Raw genomic sequence first — 19,945 nt, 5'->3', positions numbered from 1 at the left:
CTTGGAGCCTCTCTTGTACTGTTAAATATCAAATCAGCCCCAAGGCTTGCGGGCTCCAAAGCGGAAATATTAGTCTATTCAGATACTTACATCTGTCCTCGCTTCCGAAACTACAGAAGTGCCTGTGGGAGTTTAACCCTGTGGTCAAGAGGATCCTCTGGAGCACCTTCTCTGAAATACGAATATAACTATGACTTGTCCACATAGGAACCCCGGTTTCCTCAGGATAGCACGAACTCCTTAATATGGCTCTTAAGTTACTTACAAGACCATATTAAGGTCTGCTGCCAGCCCAGCAGTAGTTTCATTCATCACACTCCCCACTTTACATTATCTGTTAGCCACCCCCCCAACTTTGATTTACTTTCATCTTGTTCCCTTTTTCACCAGCTCCTGCTACCTGGGAATATAGTGACTTTTCTCAAATGGGAACACTGTACTCATATGTCAAATTTTAGCTTAGATTTTTGCATTCTCTTCTTCTGCAGTGTACTACCATCCTATCCCTCTTCCCCCATCCCCATCTAATTAAGATAGGGGATTGTTTCCCCACTTTTGTAAATTACCACCATCAAGCACTTCTTTTTATGGTAATGTTATGTCAGTTGCCTACTTGTCTGACTGTTCCTTCCTAGACTCCAAAGCTCCCTTAGGGCAGGGACTTGTCTTTTTCACCTCTGCAACCCTTTATGACTCAAAATAAAACAGCCAAATGCATAGGAATGGATGAATTAATGAATGAAAGAATGAAAGAAATAGCAGGCGACAAAAAGCTCAGAGTCTAATGAGGAAATAGGATCTAAACATAAATATACAACAGGATTACACTGTGTAAGTGCCAAGAGAAATGCATAGCATTTAGTGGTGTGACTTCTAACACATCTCCACCTCCCCTGGGTACTGCAAAAGGTTCTAAACCTCTCAATTCACAATTATGCCTGTAAAATGGGGTTAAAAATAATGTACCTATTCTGCTCACTAAAGAAGTGGTAGGAAGTTCAAATAAGATAATTGAAAAACACTCTCTCTAGTATTCTTTGATTTCAAATTCAGCATGAGATATTACTGCAATGAAACTGCTCCCAAAGCCCAGTGATAAACATAAACCCATGAATAGGAAATTTAATAGCCTTTACCTGGATTTAATTGGAAAGTTCTGCAAGAGCCCTAGGCAGGACCCCTTTGTTTAGTGTTTTCAGCTTTGGCTACTCATTAAGATCACCTGAGGAGCTTTAAAATCTGATGATGCCTTTCATGTGGTGAAGAGCACTGGGTGTTATACACAACTAATGAATCCTTGAACACTACATCAAAAACTAGTGACATACTACTATATGCTGGCTAATTGAAGATAATAATAAAAAAATAACCAACCAACCAACCAAACAAACAAACCAGAATTTGATGCCTTAACAACATCCCCAGACCAGTTAAATCAAAACTTCTCCTTGAAGCCAAGATGCCTGTAAATTCTCTGCGGTGAATTGAATGAAAACAATTTGTCCAAAGCAGTGTAGTAAAAACAATAAGCTGGACATCCGGACAATAGAGCCAAAACAAAACTTACTTAAAATAAACTACCCCAGCAATGATTTTGCACTAATTTTAAATAATACATAGTTTTATAACCCTTTGTGTGCTCTTAAGAAATTGGCTTGTTTGGTTTTGAAAATTGTTTTCTACTTTTTAGTTTTTTAAAATTCTGGCTTGACTGTTAGCTGCTATCCACAATCTGTAAGATTTAAAAGAATAAAAGAATACATATAAATGTTCACCATTATGGAGTTAATTTACCAAAGTAACCTGTTTCATCTACTACCCAGAGAAGAAAAAGAAGTACAATGAGATTCCTCCCACCTATTTCCTATCCCACACAAATTCACAAGGTTTATTTGACCAAGGGACTATAGTTGGACTGTACTTTTTTTGACTAAAATTTGATCAAAATGGCCCAGGAAGTCAGGCTTTGCTGGTCTCTGTCTCATGAAAAGCCCTGTCAAGTCAAAGTCAAGCATGCGCGAAGATAAGCCCTTTTCTATAAGAGAGAAGATTGGATGTGACTTAGTATCCATGTCCACTGACACCCCCCCACCCCACCAAAAAAGAGAGATATCAATATTCCTGCAACTCTCTGGATTTTTTTTCTTTTTACCATCGACCTCCCCCCACTCCAACATGCACACATATACACTTTATGACGTTAGTGCGTTTCTATTTCTCACAATCAACGAATCCCTGGAGCAATATAAATGTGCAATCATCTGTAGTTTGCTGGAATAAGTTATAAAGTAACTTGTTGCATGTGTTCTGATTTTTATGGAAAATATGCACACTTAGGTGATTAGAAGAGAATCTGGATGTATAAACACTATGTGTTAATATTAGTTATCTCTTAAGGGTGAGTTAATGACTTTTTTTTAAAGTGTGAATTTTCATTGTAATGCGTGTGCATTGTTTTATATTTCATAAAGGAGAAACTTAATGAGGGAACGGATTCCTATTGTTGGCAATTTGGTTTGTTACAAGATATCGTCAATTCTTAGACAGTTTAATATAGTGTGAGGTGAGGAGCCTGGGGCTAAAACTACATTGTGTGAGCCTGAATCCTGGCTCTGCCACTTACTAGGTGTGTAACATTATTAGGCAACTTCTTTCTTTTTACAGAAAAAAAAAATCTGAAATTATTAGAAGAGACTTAACTGAAAAAAATGGAATTAGAAAGGTTAATGTAGAAAGGTTTACACAAAATAGTTTTAGATGAAGGACAGTGCAGGTAAAATGGCATTGCATCAGTTGGGTTTTGCTTCATGACAAACCATCCTCAAATCTGGTGGCTTTAAGAGCAATCACTAATTCAATTTGTGATTCTATGAATACAAATCTGGCCTGGGCTTAGCGGGACTCACTCAAGCATCTGAAGTCAGGTGTGGGCAACTCCATGGGTCTCATTCTCTAGCAGGCTAGAGTAGGTTTGCTTTCCTCGCATCTGTGCATGTTTTTGATCAAGACTTTAAGGAGTCCATGGTCAACTCATCAGTTATAATATGCCTGTTTTAGCCTGATGAAGCCTGTAAAGCTGAACTTGGGAGCAGGAGCTTGGAACTTCCTTGAATGAAGAGCAAAGCAGAGTCCTGGACCTACGAGGAACATTCATATAAAAGTTTGAATAAACGTTGGAGAATAACTTGGCCCCATCTCTGGGAATGAATTTTTTTTTAAAGATTTTATTTATTTGACAGACAGAGATCACAAGTAGGCAGAGAGAGAGAGGGGGAAGCAGGCTCCCCGCTGAGCAGAGAGCCTGACGTGGGGCTTGATCCCAGGACCCCAGGATCACAACTCGAGCCAAAGGCAGAGTCTTTAACCTACTGAGCCACCCAGGCGCCCCATCTGGGAACGAATTTTTTGTTTTGTTCTGGTGTTACTAATATGATTAATTTCAGCTCCTCTTCAAAGTACTACCCATACAAGCAATTCATATACATAAACATTTGATTCAGCTTAAAACAAAGATTTCAATATAGTGTTCTCTTAAAATATTTTATTGATAAAATTCACTCTAGCTATGAACTATATTTACTGAGATAAAAATGTGCAATTTTGATAGTTTTTTTAAAAAAGATTTATGTATTTATTTTAGAAAGAACAGGCTGGGGTGGGGTAGAGGGTGAGGAAGAAGAGAATCTCAAACAGATTCCAGCTGAGTGTGGACCCCTATGGGAGGTTTGATACCACCACCCTGAGATCATGACCTGAGCCACAATCAAGAGTCTGATGCTTAACTGACTGAGCCATCTATGCACCCCTGAAATTTTGTCAGTAGGAATAAAGTATCTTCAGTACAAACTAGTTGTTTGAAATAAATATGCTTAGTTTGAGAATAGTTTTGGGGGTGCAGGAAATGCATGTTTAAAATTTGCCTAAAGAGGGGCGCCTGGGTGGCTCTGTGGGTCCTGGGATCGAGCCCTGTGTCGAGCTCTCTGCTCAACAGGGAGCCTGCTTCCTCCCCTCTCTCTCTCTGCCTACTTGTGATCTGTCAAATAAATAAATAAATAAAATATTTTTTAAAAATAAAATTTGCTAATGAGTTTTGGAAATTACACCAAAAAAAGTCTGAACAGGATACTAATGTACCAAGCAGCTACTGGTTGATGCTAACTACATGTAATTCACAAATATGGCAGCAGATGGCAACTGTGAGCTTTAAGTTTCTAAAGTTTAGCTTTAGCCCAAAGTACTTCAGAGTGGCAAGAATCAAAGCACCTGTATATCGACAGTTTGTTTTTAACCTACGATCCTTCAAAGAAAGGACCTGGCATCAATTTTTAACTCTGAATGTTCTTCTTACATGCTTATTATATTGCTGAACTAACAGATGTGCACCGTGCTTACACTAAGGAAAAACAATGAGAGTACATTATATTTTAGTGGATATACAAGATTTTACATTTTGCGAGCTGTAGCTGTTGCTGAAAATCCATAGAAATGGAGTCATTCAGATGTATCTGTCCGTAAGTTAAAACCCAGCTGCTTTATTTAATAAGGTAATGTTTTATTGGTAGTGAAATCATGCCCCATAGGATTAATGAGGTTGAAACCAGCAGTAGAAAGCTTGTTTTCCAGAGAACGGTTTCCTCCCATTAAGCTATTGTGTCTTTTCAGACTCCACTAACAAACTCAGTAACTATCTCTGCAGAAGCCTGGACTCCAGGTCAACCGATCTAGCTCTAGCCTGTGAACATGCAGCACCCTGCATTCCTTACCAGAGATAAGGAGCCCAAGACCCCATTTTATACTGGCTCTCGGAGCATACCCACAGTCCCTTCTCCTTGTCCTAACATAATTTTCTGACCTCAGGGGCTAAATTTCGCTTCACCGGTGTTAAGTCTCCAGCCCAAAGTGAATGTGGGATGTCTCTTACATACACTTTTGCTCAATGCACATGCTCCATCTTTCTTCATGAATAGTCATCTGTTTTCCTGCCCTTTTCATCAACATGTATATAATCTCAACCCCCATGATTATAAAAAAACTTGTTTTCAGGGGTCCCTGGGTGGCTCAGTGGGTTAAAGCCTCTGCCTTCAGCTCAGGTCATGATCCTGGGGTCGAGCCCTGTGTCGGGCTCTCTGCTCAGCAGGGAGCCTGCTTCCCCCTCTCTCTGTCCTCTGCCTGCCTCTCGGCCTACTTTCGATCTATGTCTGTCCAATAAATAAATAAAATCTTAAAAAAAAAAAAAAAAAAAAAACTTGTTCTCTTCCCCTTCAGGCAAGTGGATTTGAGACTTGTCCTCTGGTTTCCTGGTTTACTCCCTCTCAAACAGACCTTTTCCTTGCTACATACCTGATGTCCCAGTGACTGGCTTTACTATGTGTCCATCAGGAAGACGGATTTGGGTTTGGTTGCACTCATCCTTAACGGTCAGGTCCCTGGTTGTCATCAGCACCACCTGAAATGTGGTTAGAAACGCAAATCCTCAGGCCCCACCCTAGGCTTCCTGAATCAGAACTCTGGGAATGGAGCTCAGCAATCTGTTTACCAAGCCCTCCAGGTGATTATAATACCTGCAAACTCTGGGAACCAATGCCTCAAAGCATCTTGAAATGCAGGAGAGAGGTTCTGAACTGATCATTTTTATTCAGGTATAATTGACATAAATGCAGTAGTAATTAACAATGTAGCTGATTATTTCTTTCGTGTGATTTAGCAAACACAGTAGAGTTTGCAAAATAAGTAGCATAAAATAGTATACAATTTACATAGACTCAGAGAGGTAGAATGCCAGTGGTTAATTTCCACACATTTCATAAACTGAATGAAAAGCTTCAGTTTATGTACCCTTCTAGATGGTACTGGAAGGGATAACATTATGGTAAGTTGTACATTGGAACTAACAAAATTAAGTCAAAAGATGATTTATTTCCAAGGAGTATAGAACAATCTTCAGGAAGGAAGGAAAACAATTCCCTATATAACAGGTGTTGTTCTGGGACGCCTGGGTGGCTCAGTCGGCTGGGCTGCTGCCTTTGGCTCGGGTCATGATCCCCAGGTCCTGGGATCGAGTTCCGCATTGGGCTCCTTGTTCAGTGGGGAGCCTGCTTCTCTTTCTCTGCCTCTGCCTGCTTGTGCTCTCTCTCTCTCTCTCTCTCTGACAGATAAATGAAGTCTTTAAAAAAAAAAAAAAACAGGTGTTGTTCTTATTTGTATTAACATGTGTGCGTATTCCATTCTCTCTCAGGCATTGTTAGATCCTCCTTCAATTCCATTGCTGAAATAGGAGGCACAACCATTTAAATTAACAACAAATAAGCCACATTTTCTTCTGTAAATAAGAGAAGGTAGGCAAAAATTCTTTATCACTGTCATCATTTTATCTTAAACATTGCTTTGCGTCAATTACCTTCCTACCTGAAAAATGTTTTATTAATTTTTGTTTTAGTTCAGAATTTCTCCAAAAACACATATAAAGCACTGGTTCCCATGAAAAGGCAGTGTTTGTTCAACTTCTTCAGTCTAGAGGCAACCTCTTTTATTTGTAATGTATACATAGTTTTTACAGTGTTAATTATTTGTAAATCATAGTAGGTACTTACGGGGGAAATAACAAGAGCAAAAGACCACAAATAGTCATTGTATTCTCACTCTCTAACAATGGAATTGTGTCTTTCTCACTTTTGTGGTAACGAAATATAATAATGTTTAAACACCTTAATCTGTATGCGTGGATTTTATCTCTTGGCTATAGTTTAGATGCTCTGATTATTACCTAGAACATAAAATCATATTAATTTTCAACTCCACTTACCTGAGGTTGCAAGTATCTATCTAGGTATCAATTATTAACAGAAAGGCAACGACAGAGACCATATACCACATCTTCTTTATCTATTCATCTATTGATGGACCCTTGGGTTACTTCCCTAATTTGGCTATTGTAAATAATACTGCTGTAAACATAGGAGGGCATGTATGCCTTTGAATTCGTGTTTTTGTACTTTGGGATAAATACCCAGTAGCACAATTAGTGAAATAAGTCAGTCAGAGAAAGACAAATGCCATATCATTTCACTCACACGTGGAATCTAAGAAACAAAACAAATGAGCAAGGGAGAAAGAGAGAGAGATTTGAGAAAGAGAGAAAGAGAAAACAAGAAACAGACTCAACTATAGAGAACAAACTGATGGTTACCAGATGGGAGGTGGGTGGGGGGATGGGGGGTATAGGTGATGGGGTTAGAGAGTGCGCTTATGAGGGTGAGCACTGGGTGATGTCTGTGATGTACGCAGTTGTTGAATCACTCGGTTGTAAACCCGGAAATACTTTAACACTGTGTCTTAACTGTACTGGAATGAAATTTTTTTTTTAAAGAAAGAAAAAATAGTCAACGTGTGTGTGTGTGTGGGGGGGGGGGTTCTTGAGAACCACTGTTGGTTGGGAAGGAGTAAAGGAGGTATAAGATGGGTGGTGGGGCTCCTTTCTGAAGCTATGATGTCATCTTCATATAATTTACTGTCCTTTTATGAAGCCTACGGTTGGTATTTCTTCTAAGGCCCTAGTTCCTTTCCAAATGGACTTTTTAAAAAAAGGGATTTTATTTATAAATAGACACATAGAGAGAGTTAGTGAAAGAGAGAGCACAAGCAGGGGGCGCTGCAGACAGAGGGAGAGGGAGAAGCAGACTCTCCATTGAGCAGGGAGCCTAATGCTGGGCTCTATCTAGGACCCTGGGATCCTGATCTGAGCTGAAGGCAGAGGCTTAACCAAATGAGCCACCCAGGTGCCCCCCAACTAGATTTTATTGCAACAAAGTTTCAACATCTTTTGAAAGGTTTTCAAATCCAAGGAATTAGCCAGTAATATTAACCATGGCGCTTTCAAGAATACCTTTGGACATTCTCATTTAGTTCCATCTGCCTTTAGCTCACTGCAGAACAAAAATAGAAAACCATTTCCTTTTTTTTTTTTTTTTTTTTTACCATTACCTTAAAGCTGTAGTTTAATAAACCACCTGCTGCCTGCAGAGTCTGTGTGAGCATGAATTCACAGATCCTTGACACTAAATGGATTCCGAAGAATATGATATGGAAAGTTTGAGGGTGGAAAGTAGATAAAAATGAAAATTAGACACGATGTATTTTGATACACAATTTACTCTCAAGTCATTAAACAAAATGCATATTAATGGATCATATCCAGACTCCCTCTTATGGCCACAGGGGGCTCTTAATAATTCTGCACTTTGGAAATTATTACAATAATGAATTCATCTTTATCCCGTGGCAAAGGGGACTTTCCCAGTTGTGAAAGAATGCAACAGTGAGCAGAACTTTACAAGGGAAGATATTACATAAAAACCACAATTTTTCAATAAAATGAAAATCTAGACCTCTAATATTCACACTGAAAGGAGTGTTCCTCATTGAGAAGGATCAATGACTAATGAAAGCTTCCCTTGTGTCTCACTTTCCCTTGATGTTTCTTGTGTTACCTGCTGTCATGCACATATTGGCTTTAGACAAACACTGTATAAAGTGTCAGCTCCCTTGAACAAAACCTCTTCCTCCTATGTTCTTGGCACAGATGAGTAGGCTAAGCTAGAGATTTAAAAGAAGAAAATGACAGATACTACAAGCAATGAACTTACCTGGTAAATAAAGGCAAAATTTTGTTCATGACAAAATTGTTTTTTTCTACAGCTTGCTGATCCCATCCCCTCAAGAAACCCAGGGGGGAAATAATCTTGCCTCAGTTTCTCACTTACGGCTTCCTGCCTGTCTCCAATGACCTCATAGATTTTCCATCCTCTTTACATTCAAGATATGGAGAGCTCCTGTTTTCTCTTTAGTTGTCCTTTAGGATACTTCTTTTGCATTCCTATTTCCAGTTGGAGCACACGCCTGTCTGCTGGTAACTAACATTTTTGTTGAAGCTGCTTTTGTCACTAGCTGCTGCCCGCTTGGTGACCAAGGCTGGATTTCACCAGCTGGTTCAGGGGTGGGAGACCCGTGAAACCAATCCGAGTGCCTAGAGCGAGGTGAGAAGCTGTAGCGGTCAAAACTTGACAACTACAGAGGTTAAAGTCTCAGGTTCAGATGCAGGACCCAGAAACTGAAATCAAAGCACTGCCACAGAACCAGAAATTTGGATCTGAAATCAGAAGAAGCTGAACAAATAAAGGGCTGTGGTTCCAAGGGGATGGAGTTATGGTTTTATGGACTTGAGGGTATATAAGTTACATGACATGATTGAATGGCTCTAAGATTCATGGGTACAGCAAGAAATGACCTTACCTTTCAGTTGAAATATTAATAATGTCTTACCACGTTATCCACATTTCATGTTAAATAAATTATATTAATATGATTGAGGAATATTCACATTTATAGTTGCACATTATCATAACCCTTGATAAATGGTTCTCACCAGCTGCACTACTGTCCTTTTTGTTGGTAGATAGCACTAGGCTAGTATTATCACTATTTACTCTGTTGTGTCTTGGAAACAACATTCTTTCCAGCAATTTGTTTTATCTTAGAAGACCTAGAACCTTCTTAATAAGCTTAAAATTTTCTTCTCAAAGATCAATGTCAAAGTATTGATATAATTAGAAGATAAAAAAGACACAGAAGTCCAGATCTCAAAAGATATTTTAGATATTAAGGAGTGAAGTGCACATCTAGACAGTATTTGTACACTTCAAGGACTTAGTATGAGTAAGACTGAATATCACCTCTTTCCTTGGCTGATTGACAATGAGGGACAGAGTGAGGGATGGTAGAGCCCCCCACAATGGGAACTGTAGCTTTTCTTTCCTGAGCAATGATCTTGGAGAGCCCAAGGGATATCTTCCAGTCCTCCATCAGGATGTTGTGAAATGACATTGGAGGACCCCTGTCTTAGTGAGGAAGGGAGGACAAATATCCTGATTGATTAGTAACAAGGAGCAGTCATGAGTCCTGATTCTTTGAGGTTAGCTAAACACTTGATGCAAATTTGACAAAATTTTAGAATTTTCTGTGAAGCTCTTAAGGATTTCTTAAGGATCTTCTTAAGGATTTCTAGTTAAATGAAGGCTACGTCCTTATAACTAGTTAATATAGACAATGTTGAACTATTAAAATATTGAAATCAATTTGTTTAGATCTAGAGTTTGACTTTTTATAATACATTTCCTGGGAAATACATTCCTAGTAAAAGACCCTTATATTCAGTAAATATTTTTCCTGGCATAAAGAATAATAAAAAAACACTTTTGTATAATTTTACTAGGCATCCACATTTCAAGCAATTTCTGAATTGGTTTCCTCTGCTCTGAGTAACTCACAACCTGTGATTTATGGTTTTGGAATAATTGAATTTCTTGGCTGTCACATACTTTGAGTAAGAAGGATTACATATGTTTCCAGGAAAACGATTTAAGGAAGGCAAGAATGAAGTGAGGCCAAGTTCTGAAACTTTATTTGGAAACTGTGTTCTAACCAAATGGTACTTAAGATGCTCTATCTAAATTTCTTAAACATGTTTGCTAAATAATCTTTGAAAATGCAGCTTTGGACATACGGTTTCTAAACATGCCACTTTTGAGCTTAAGTCAATGAAAAGAGTAGAGGACCACAGACTGTCATTCTCACCTTCCCAAGCATAAGAAATGCAGAATTTTTCATTGACGTATGGTAATAGGCTGAGTAAATTTCTTCAAAAATAGAAGTTACACAACATCTCATTTTACCTGTCAAACACAAAATATTTAGTTATTTACTGGAATATTTCTATGACCAGAATTTTTTTTTTTTAAACATGAAAATTCTAGCAACTTTTAGACTTTATTATGGATTTGGCCTACACTGTATTTTTCCTTGTTCTTCTTGGTCTATGGACTTAACTGGTCCATCAACTTCAAATTTCATGGAGAGTCCAATTTCTTTACATTTTATTTTAATGATAAGGACTGTGGTTTTGACTAGCATTGACCGATAAGACTTTCTGAGGTGATGTTTACCCTGTGTGGTTATCGAGTACCCGGAATGTGGCTAGCTCTATTCAGCCGAGAAACTGAATACTTAATTTTGGTTTGATTAATTTATGTATACATTTAATCACACATGGTTAGGTTAGTGGCTACACTATCAGAGAATATAGGTAGACCTTAGAAAAGTGAGTTTATGACCCGGAGCAATTCACGTCTACATTTCACGTAGCATTAACATGGGCTGCTTTGGATTGTGTTCTAGGGTTTTCCTCAGTGGCTCTCAAGTAGGAGGCAATACTTACCTGCTAAAGAGAGAAGTGAAAATTTGTTAGGACATTTTTGTTTGTCCTGGGGTATCCTCCTGACATTTACTAGATGGGGGACCAGAGATGCTTAATGGCTTAAAATGTAAAAGGCAGTTTGCACAATTACTGTCTACCCCAAAAGCCAGTAGCAACAATTTGACAAGCACCAGGTCAGCAGAATTCTCTGAATATTGTGATTTCATCTGTGAGATCCCCTGCGACTTCAGTACTATCTATAGCTAAATCTGTTTCCTACAATGTCTATCTGATCAATGCCTGCCTCTGGGGGACCTCACTTTCTTATGGTCATTTTGTTCTGTATCTTCAACCACTCCTTCTCTACATTTCCTGTCTCAGAAAATACCCTGTCTGAATTCCATATCCATGAGCCGGGACTCTCTCTCCTCTTCATTCACAGCACCCTGACCTCTGCCTATCTAGGGGACAATTCTGTCCCCCAGAACCTAGTGGGGGAAACTATTTTTTCTATTATGATGAAAAGAGAGTTCACACCATATGCAGTTTCAAAACACACCATTTTATTACATAGACACATCAATAGAGTCATCATACCATGTTCCACTTCTAAACAACTGTGTGTGTGTGTGTGTGTTTAAACACACACACACACACACACACGTTTAAGTTTCCAAGCAGAATCCACTTTTATTCTTTTATGCTTACAATAACTTCACCTTTTTGTAGCTAGTTTCTACAGCACACCACCACACTATTTTGTCACATATTTTGTTTCTGCATTTACTTTCCCCCAAGGGTAGGCACATACTAAAACTATAATGTAGTCACTTAAAGTATTCTAGTTTATAGATCAATTTATTGTGAAAGTTGAATTTTCAAGTACTTGAACAATGTCTTCCAAACGTCCCCTACTTATCTCAGAAAGAATCACTCTACATCCCAAATAAATCCCTTCTAAATAACCGAGCCCTGAAAATATTGGGTTAAAAGAACTACATTTAAAGACGTATCTATGTCTGGTTATATACACAGTAGCCTATTTGGGTAGCTGTCATGATTGCATCTCTTCTTAACTCTATATTGAAGCAGTGATATGCCTACTTTGTCCTTTGATGGGTGATTTCATAAATTATTTCAAAAGGCATTAAAACATCTTACTGATGTATTAGAACTCTGTATTATACAAATATGTCTACAAAGAAATGCCACCTAGAGTCAGTGGTTATTCCTTCAGTACAAAACTACATCTTTGAGTAAATTCAGTAGAGCCACATATATATAAAATATCTGCATCTATAGTTTAGATTTTCAGTGATAAAGATTATGCCTGTTGATGGCATCAAAAGAACAGTGATAATGTTAATTCACTATTTGAGGTTGTATTTATGGGCAACTTCTGTAATCTACTGGATACTGAAGTTATTCATATGAGTTAGGAGCCTTCAAGCACTACAGCAAACAATCATAGCCCAGCTATTTCTTTTGACTATCTACAGCCAGAATTTTTTTTATGAGTCAACTTAAATAGGGTAGGTGATGATCACGATACTCTAAAACTAGAAGACCTTCAGATTTCCATTAACTGGAGTTATTATTTTGTTATAATTAAAACCCATATTTTGTTTCTAAATGATAACATGTTCTCGTCCTGAGTATTAATGGTTGAATTTACCTGTGGTTCAATAAGTAACTCATACAAATGACCTGAAAATTGATTAGCTTTGGGGAAAAATTAAAGTATCCAATACAATGAAAACCACATATTTTAAAATATTAGATTTCTTTATCTGTTATCAGAGGTTGCGTTCTCATAAATATTTTCAAAGACCATGCTATTTTCTTGCTTACTCATATTGTCACAGGTGGCTATTTTAACATTTCCCTGTGGAAAAGAAGGACTGAATTTAACTACATAAATGTAAGCCTATCGTTTTATTTCCTTCTACAAAGACCTCTTTCAGGTTCTTTGGATATACATATTCTTAAAAATGGTCTGTTTATATTATTTTCATAAATTATAAAATTTTGAAAAGATCTAAATTAAATTCTAGCAAAGCAAATTATAACTTTACCTTTTGGGCATACATCATCTGTCCTTTTATATAATTTAATTGGGCTGTAAAGTGTTTGAAATGTAAGTATCATGAAAATCACAATTCATTATGTCTATATTAATAAATGTGGAAATATGTGATTTAAAGTTATGTTTATAAATCAGTATTAATCATCGTTATTACAGAAATGCCATTAATAGTAAAATAGCCAGATAAGTAATTTATCTTTATACTACACTATTCAGATCACTCAACTCCATAAATATCAGTCACAATGATATTTACACACAGCAGACATAATAAAAAGAATAAAAATGAACAAATTTAGTAGAAATCAAACATGTGATTTTGTGGGCATAGAAAAGCCTTGAAAAATTGCTTTCCCATCTCTTTGGGAATAGAATCCTGATAATACCCCAACAGCATTACAATCTCTTTTTGATTATCTATTTACATTCATGTATGCTATAAATATATGCTGTATATATTTTCTATATTTACAGTATATATACACACACATACACACATGTGTTATTTTATTCTTAGGCTCATTCATGAACATGCAGATCAATCTGCACAGTATAATCAAAACATATTTATTTTCCTTAAATGATATTCATTTATAACTTTTCACCCTTGTGCAAAAATGCAAAAATATCATACAGATTAGTATGGTCTCTCTCTAAAAAAATTTTCTTCTTTATGCTTTAGGGTTTTTTTGTCATTTACAAATAAATTATGAAATATAGTTCATTCACAAATTGGAAATAATTTTAATGTTTTTACAACAAGGCATTACTGAGGTTTTGAATTGTGGTATTCTTGAAGCCACTGTCTTTCAAAACAAAGACATAAATAATTTATTGTTATTTCTTGATATTTGTACTTTGATTATTTATATGAAATATGTCATTACAAATTTAATACTCATGCTAGTCAAATAGTGTTTTTGTAGAATATGAATTTTTCTTTCTGTTTATTCCTTTTTTTTTTTTTTTCCTGAAAAGTCTTTAGAACAGTCTGGAATGTCTGTTCAAATTACTGCACCAGAACATTTCTGGAAGGTTCTCACCCAAAAAGAAAAAAAAAAAAAAAGCTGAAGAAGTGAGGCAAACTGAGGGAGAATGATTATACTGGGTGCCCATCAGGGAAAACAGCAAATATAAGAACTGCTTTAATTTTATCCCCTACTCCTTTGGTATTTCCTTTCCTCATGAAAATCCTAAAAAATGTTCAGTTCTTTAAAACATTGATTATACTCTTCCGTTAAATATCAGTTGTGGTCCTCCATTGCTCATGTTGTCTGTCATTTCCTGTTAGGAAAATAAGATGAATTAGTTAAAATTTACTTTCAGAGTAAGATATTGATTTGGCTAATGGGTTTGCAAAACAGAAATTTCAAGCCACTGAAAAACTTCCTGAGTTTTGGGGAAGGGCAAGGATTGATACTGTTGTTGCATTTGAGAAAATGAAATTTCATGGCATCTTGGAGCACATGAAAATGCTGAAATGATAGTCTGTTAGACCAAAGTCTTCTATGCACAAAAACACTTCAGTCTGTCCCCAGTGCCCTGAGTCTCTTCTTTTCTTTCTCAACTTTACTTTGGAAAGACCTCACCTAGAAAGAAGATGGTTAAATACCTACACTTACCCCTTGCATTGGCTTCTCTGCTGAGCGTGTCAGCGAAGTGCCCACATAGCCTAGGGGTTACCTCATTCTATAGAAAAATGTGTGGCATTTTTGCAAAGAACGGAAATAGGTCCACAAGGGGATTATTGCTTATATGCAATGGTGGATCACAGTGGGGAAGATTGGTTTTCATGACACTATCATTCATACAGTAAAAAAAAAAAAGCCCAACCAAACAAATAGTAAAACCTCTTAATATGTTTCTTAAGGGATCAATTACAAGGACGCTAATAAGGAAAACTACATGGAAGGCAAATGAAAACTTAGAAAGGATGAACTAATGTTAAGTTCCATTTGCAATTTGAGAAAATGTTAATTTAAGAAAAATTTAGATGTTTTGAATTCATACTTATCATTGAACATTAAACTCCTCCCTAAATATGAGAAGGTAATGAGATGTGAAGCCCATTCACATTTATAATGGCTAGTGTGCCATATTATAAAGAATATTTAAGCAAAAATATCTAAAAATCTTTCCACATGTGAACAAGCCTATTTGCAAAAGTGTAGTAAGGAAAATTCAAATCCAAATTCTTGTTCATTTACTTTAAGCCTATCAGTTTATATTTGATTGACATTTGGGGGAGAATTAGAAATGTGTCCTTTTGTAAACTTTATAAATTCTTCCCAATATTTATTTGAAAAATGAAAAGGTATCCATGCCCTATTTTGACTCTCTTCTCTTAGAAAATTCAATATAGGAGATGAAATAGAATAAAGATACTTGCTTCTTGCTTTGGCTGGTTTGGAAAGTTGCTCAGGGAGAGGATCTGTGAGGGATGGGAAGGTAGAAATTGGCCTGGCTTTTGAACTTTGCTTTGAAAACTTTGTTGTTTTGAAAGATGTGGTGGAACTTCTTCCAAGAAAATTGGGAGAAAGGAGACAAGAGGCACTGGGGACGTGTCATCCTATCACATCAAGCTCTGTCTCTCCAGGCAAAGTGCCTGGCCTCTTCCAGGTCCTAAGGAGTAATCTCATACCTGGCTGGCTATCCACTATATCTCCCTGGTAAGGTGCCAAGAAAATACAAGAAAAAAGCCGAGAAACTCAAACTCTTTTAGGATGAAGACTCTGACAGAAAGTGAAGAAGGTTCTTTGGCGCCAACAGCCTGTTTCTGTGGCCTGGTGATGGTTCAGTGACTGGCTCACTGGGCGTGCAGATGGTAAAAGTAGGCGTGGAAACACCGTGGGGTTGTTGGGCTGAGATTAAGTTCATCAGCAGGAAACCTGATTTGAGGCTTCATTCAAAAACTCACTGTGGGTGGCAAGTTAAATAGAAGCGATTCTTCAAAAATGATCTTTAACAAAATTTACTCATATGCCTTTTTCTATTCCGCATACGAGTACAAAAACAATTTCCTAATGAACTAATAAAAGTAAAATTCTTAGGTGCTTCTTCTCTCTAAATGAATTTGCATTCAGAACAGTAGCTTAGAAACCATAAAAAGTAATCTAATGTAGAATACTTAATTGCAGCATTAAGAAAAAAAATCCAGTTTTCAAAAAGCTTAAAAATGAAAAGCATTTTCCTAACTAAATTCATACTAATGTGGACACTGTAAAATCAAGGGTAGGAGAAAAGAGCAAAAATTGGGTTTTAAACGCATTAGCATTTTTAGTTTATTTGCAAATAGGCATGTCCAATTTGATAAGAAGAATATGTTCTAAATTTGGGCAGGACCAAATGTGACTATTTGCAAGTGGATATACTCTCCACCATTGGGCCAGAGTATCAATGAGACTTTCTGGATTTCCGATTATATCATTTAACCAAAGTGAGAATGACATTTATTTTTAGCAACCGAAAGTATAGGAAATAAATGTGAAATGTATCACATCAGATAATTTTGTCAAAAGACAGGTCTCACACAGCATTTTTACTGTATTAGTGTCAAACTTATGTCATTTGCTCATGCAACTTTGGCATGAAGGAGATACTGTTTGTCATTATAAGATACGCCTATTATTAAAAACAGAACTCGGGTCTGTGAATGATGGTATTGAGTCAGAATCATGATGTAGCAGAAAATAAAGGAGTCATGAATCATCCAAACAGGAGTGTGTTTGGATGCTTATAGGAGGCTGAATATTTTAAATACTCTACCAACTTTCAAGCTGCAAGACTCTGCCATGTAGGTTTCTGTTGGGTCCTCAAAGTAGTTCTCGTGACAGTGATACTTTGAGGAGCAACAAATATCGCAGCATCAGTCCAGACTGATCTGCTGACATCATGGCTTCCTAGAAAGAGGCATCGCTTCCTGAGGTGACATTACAACATGGTAACTCCCTAGAAATCAGCGTACCTTGTAGGTAACTCTGGTGTCGGGGGCACCACCGGGCAGCTGGGCAAGTCGGTTATTTCAATAGCCCTCAATCTCTAATGTAAATATAACAATCATACAATAAATATTGTACAAACATACACACACACAAAAACTAAATCACAGTAGTATAAAAATAGAGCAAATGAGCTACTATCCAAATACTTAACGGTAATCTATTTTTAACAACCCATTTCTTTAAATTATCACTCCCGTTAATTATACCATAGTTTTTTTTAAGAACATGTGTACATCAGTTCCAAATCGCTTTTTTCATGGAGCAATTTAAGAATATCTACTCTCTTTATTTGAATGTATTGATTGCATACAAAATAGAAACACTTAAAACTATGTAATACATATTTTTTTCTTCAGAATCACATTACGAAGGAATATGAGGTAGTAACTCTTGCTTACTCTGTCTTCTATTCTGTGGTTTTATTTCCATGATATCAAGTGAAATATTATCTTAGCCAGTTTAGTTTACAGATGTTTTATCTTTTCCTTCGTAGATCCAATAACAGGAACTGAATTAAGAAATACGTGCAAAATGCAACAAAACACAGACAGCTCACTATATCATCTGTCCTTTAAAGCAATAAATGTTACTTCCTGTTTGAATGAGTTTTATGAAACAATTAGGCAAGAATATTATTTAAAATATAGGCAAAGCTACCCAAATATGCACGAAGTTTAGATGAGAATTTAATGAAGCTTTATGTGGACTGTACTATCTGCACTGGCAGGCAAGGCTTTTTGTTGCCTTATTAAAAGGTCCTTTTATGCTTCAAAATCTAATTTACATAATCAGATGCATCTACTTACAAGCACAAGAGGTGAGCTAGAAAGGGGAATTCATCAGATTTCTAAAACTGGCATTGTTGAGAGGGTATTTAGTTTTATGTGTTTTTCCTCAGTATAATACATAAAAATCCATATTTATAAGGCATTCACTATTTTATGAAATGCTATTTTAGGAACTGTGTTTTGGTATAGATAGAGAGCTATGAAACTGTTGAAAATAGGTGTGCCCAAAATAACAGAGAAAAAAAATAATACAAAATTTCTATTCTTAGCCCAATAGGGCCAAAGTTGTAGAAAATCCCAATTCCTCAAATTCTCGTCTAAAGCTGCCAGTTGACTGACCAAGATTTGACTGCAGTCTTCGTCACATGCTAGCGGTGAGCAGAAAAGGTACAAAACTTACTTTCTCAGCCATTTCATGAGAGTGGTGCAGCGAGTGCTCCCTCTCCGAAAACATCCTCCTCTGTTCGTAGCTGGCTAGTCGACAAGTTAGCCAGGAAGAGAGGGTGCAGCCGCCGATCCCGATGCATGCGAGGGACATGGAGGCAAGATGCAGAGAATAGAGGGAAGAGTTTTTCTTTGTCACTGCCCGAAGGAACTGAACATTCAGGATGCCCCCAATGAGTCCACAGATGCAGCAAGCAGAGAAAAGGATCATCTGGGAAGAAAAAAGAAAGGGAGTGTCAAAGTTGAGGGAGCCAGGCTGACCCAGAACACAGTGCCTTGTCCTGCTGCACCTCAAGGATGTCTGAGCTACGGTAAAGGGAAGGGGCTTTGGTGCTTCTCAGAGGGCAGGCGCTCTCCTTTCACCAAGTTTCTGTGCAAGCAGACTCAGTGGAGAGAGCATAGACCGCAGGGTTTCTGGACAGCTGACTGTATAAAGGCTAAGGATACATCTTTTGAAAACCCTGAAGTAAGCAAAATTTGTCTTCAAGGTAGATTCAGACTTAAATCATATTTAGTTACTATGTGCTTACTATGCTAGGAACCTGCACAGATACGATCTCATCCAGCAAACCTCTGAGAGAAATTGTGATATACATTTTGGACCATGAATGGTGAGCAGGTAACACTCAAGTTTAGGGACTGAATCCAGATTTTCTGACTCTAAACACAGTTTCACTATGTTAATCCCCCTAAAATATATAAATATCTTCTCATTGAACTGTCATGAGTCCCACCAAACTTCAGATCTTGATACTTCTCTAGCTATATGGGTGTGGGGAGTTTGCTTCCTTCTCTTTTTCATTCCTGGGAGTTTTATTGTGTGTCTGTCTCCCCAAATGATAGTTTAGGGACTCCCTGTGAACTGGCCTTTAATATTACAATTTTTTTGTTACTCTGTGGCACCACAGTGAAGAATACACAATAGACATTCCAAGAATACCCTCTGGTTGTTTTGGGGGAAACACAGGATGGGGCTTTGCTTTTGATCCTATTACTGGTTTGATCAGGGTCTCTGTTAAGAGACCTTGGGGGTTTTATTCTACCTAAATATCATAAATTTAACTGAATATTCCAAAAGCTTTAATGATTTTATTTTATATTTGCATTTAGTTCAAATTCCCCCATGGGCTCTCCTTATACTTTATAGTGTGATACTAATTTAATTATCCACACTTATTTTCATTTTTCTCCAGAACATGGTCTTCAGTCCAGTCCTCTGTCTTGCCAATCCTACAGCTTGTTCATTCCCACCTCAATGACATTTTCCATTTCCTGGAAATGATGTCGCTTCTTTCTTGGACTCCTAGATGGAAGACTCAAAGGCAGTCCTAACTTCTTTGGAAAGCCTTCCTGGATTTGCTGCTCTCCTCCTTTGGCA

General features: G+C 37.2%; 1 protein-coding gene and 2 long non-coding RNA genes across 6 annotated transcripts in view; 2 read left to right on the top strand and 1 right to left on the bottom strand.

Moving 5' to 3' along the window:
- The first annotated feature begins 5,615 nt into the window (after positions 1–5,615).
- Positions 5,616–6,456, top strand: LOC116877132. The gene is made up of 3 exons (XR_004384552.1): positions 5,616–5,639; positions 6,236–6,335; positions 6,437–6,456. It is a non-coding gene; the product is annotated as an uncharacterized LOC116877132 (long non-coding RNA).
- A 6,655-nt stretch (positions 6,457–13,111) lies between these two features.
- LOC116877129 lies at positions 13,112–14,395 on the top strand. Its single transcript, XR_004384551.1, has 2 exons — positions 13,112–13,169; positions 14,313–14,395. It is a non-coding gene; the product is annotated as an uncharacterized LOC116877129 (long non-coding RNA).
- Positions 14,396–14,409: 14 nt separating this feature from the next.
- TMEM196 (transmembrane protein 196) overlaps positions 14,410–19,945 on the bottom strand; it is a 48,530-nt gene continuing 42,994 nt past the window's right edge. For 2 of the 4 annotated variants that reach the window (XM_032873600.1, XM_032873604.1), the window contains exons 3-5: positions 18,524–18,778; positions 17,299–17,372; positions 14,410–14,618 (exon numbers count right to left, since the gene is read on the bottom strand). In XM_032873600.1, coding sequence (XP_032729491.1) covers positions 14,612–14,618; positions 17,299–17,372; positions 18,524–18,778 — 336 coding nt within the window. In that variant the 3' untranslated portion in view covers positions 14,410–14,611. The remainder of the gene's footprint in view (positions 14,619–17,298; positions 17,373–18,523; positions 18,779–19,945) is intronic. The other 2 variants (XM_032873611.1, XM_032873614.1) reach the window with 1 other exon arrangement.

This window comes from Lontra canadensis, unplaced genomic scaffold (genome assembly GCF_010015895.1).
Source record: "Lontra canadensis isolate GAN:19392208 unplaced genomic scaffold, GSC_riverotter_1.0 scaffold2, whole genome shotgun sequence".
In the NCBI taxonomy this organism is placed as follows: Eukaryota; Metazoa; Chordata; class Mammalia; order Carnivora; family Mustelidae; genus Lontra; species Lontra canadensis.
The sequence above is the reverse complement of the archived record's forward strand: the minus strand, read 5'-3'. Positions and strand labels throughout refer to the sequence as shown.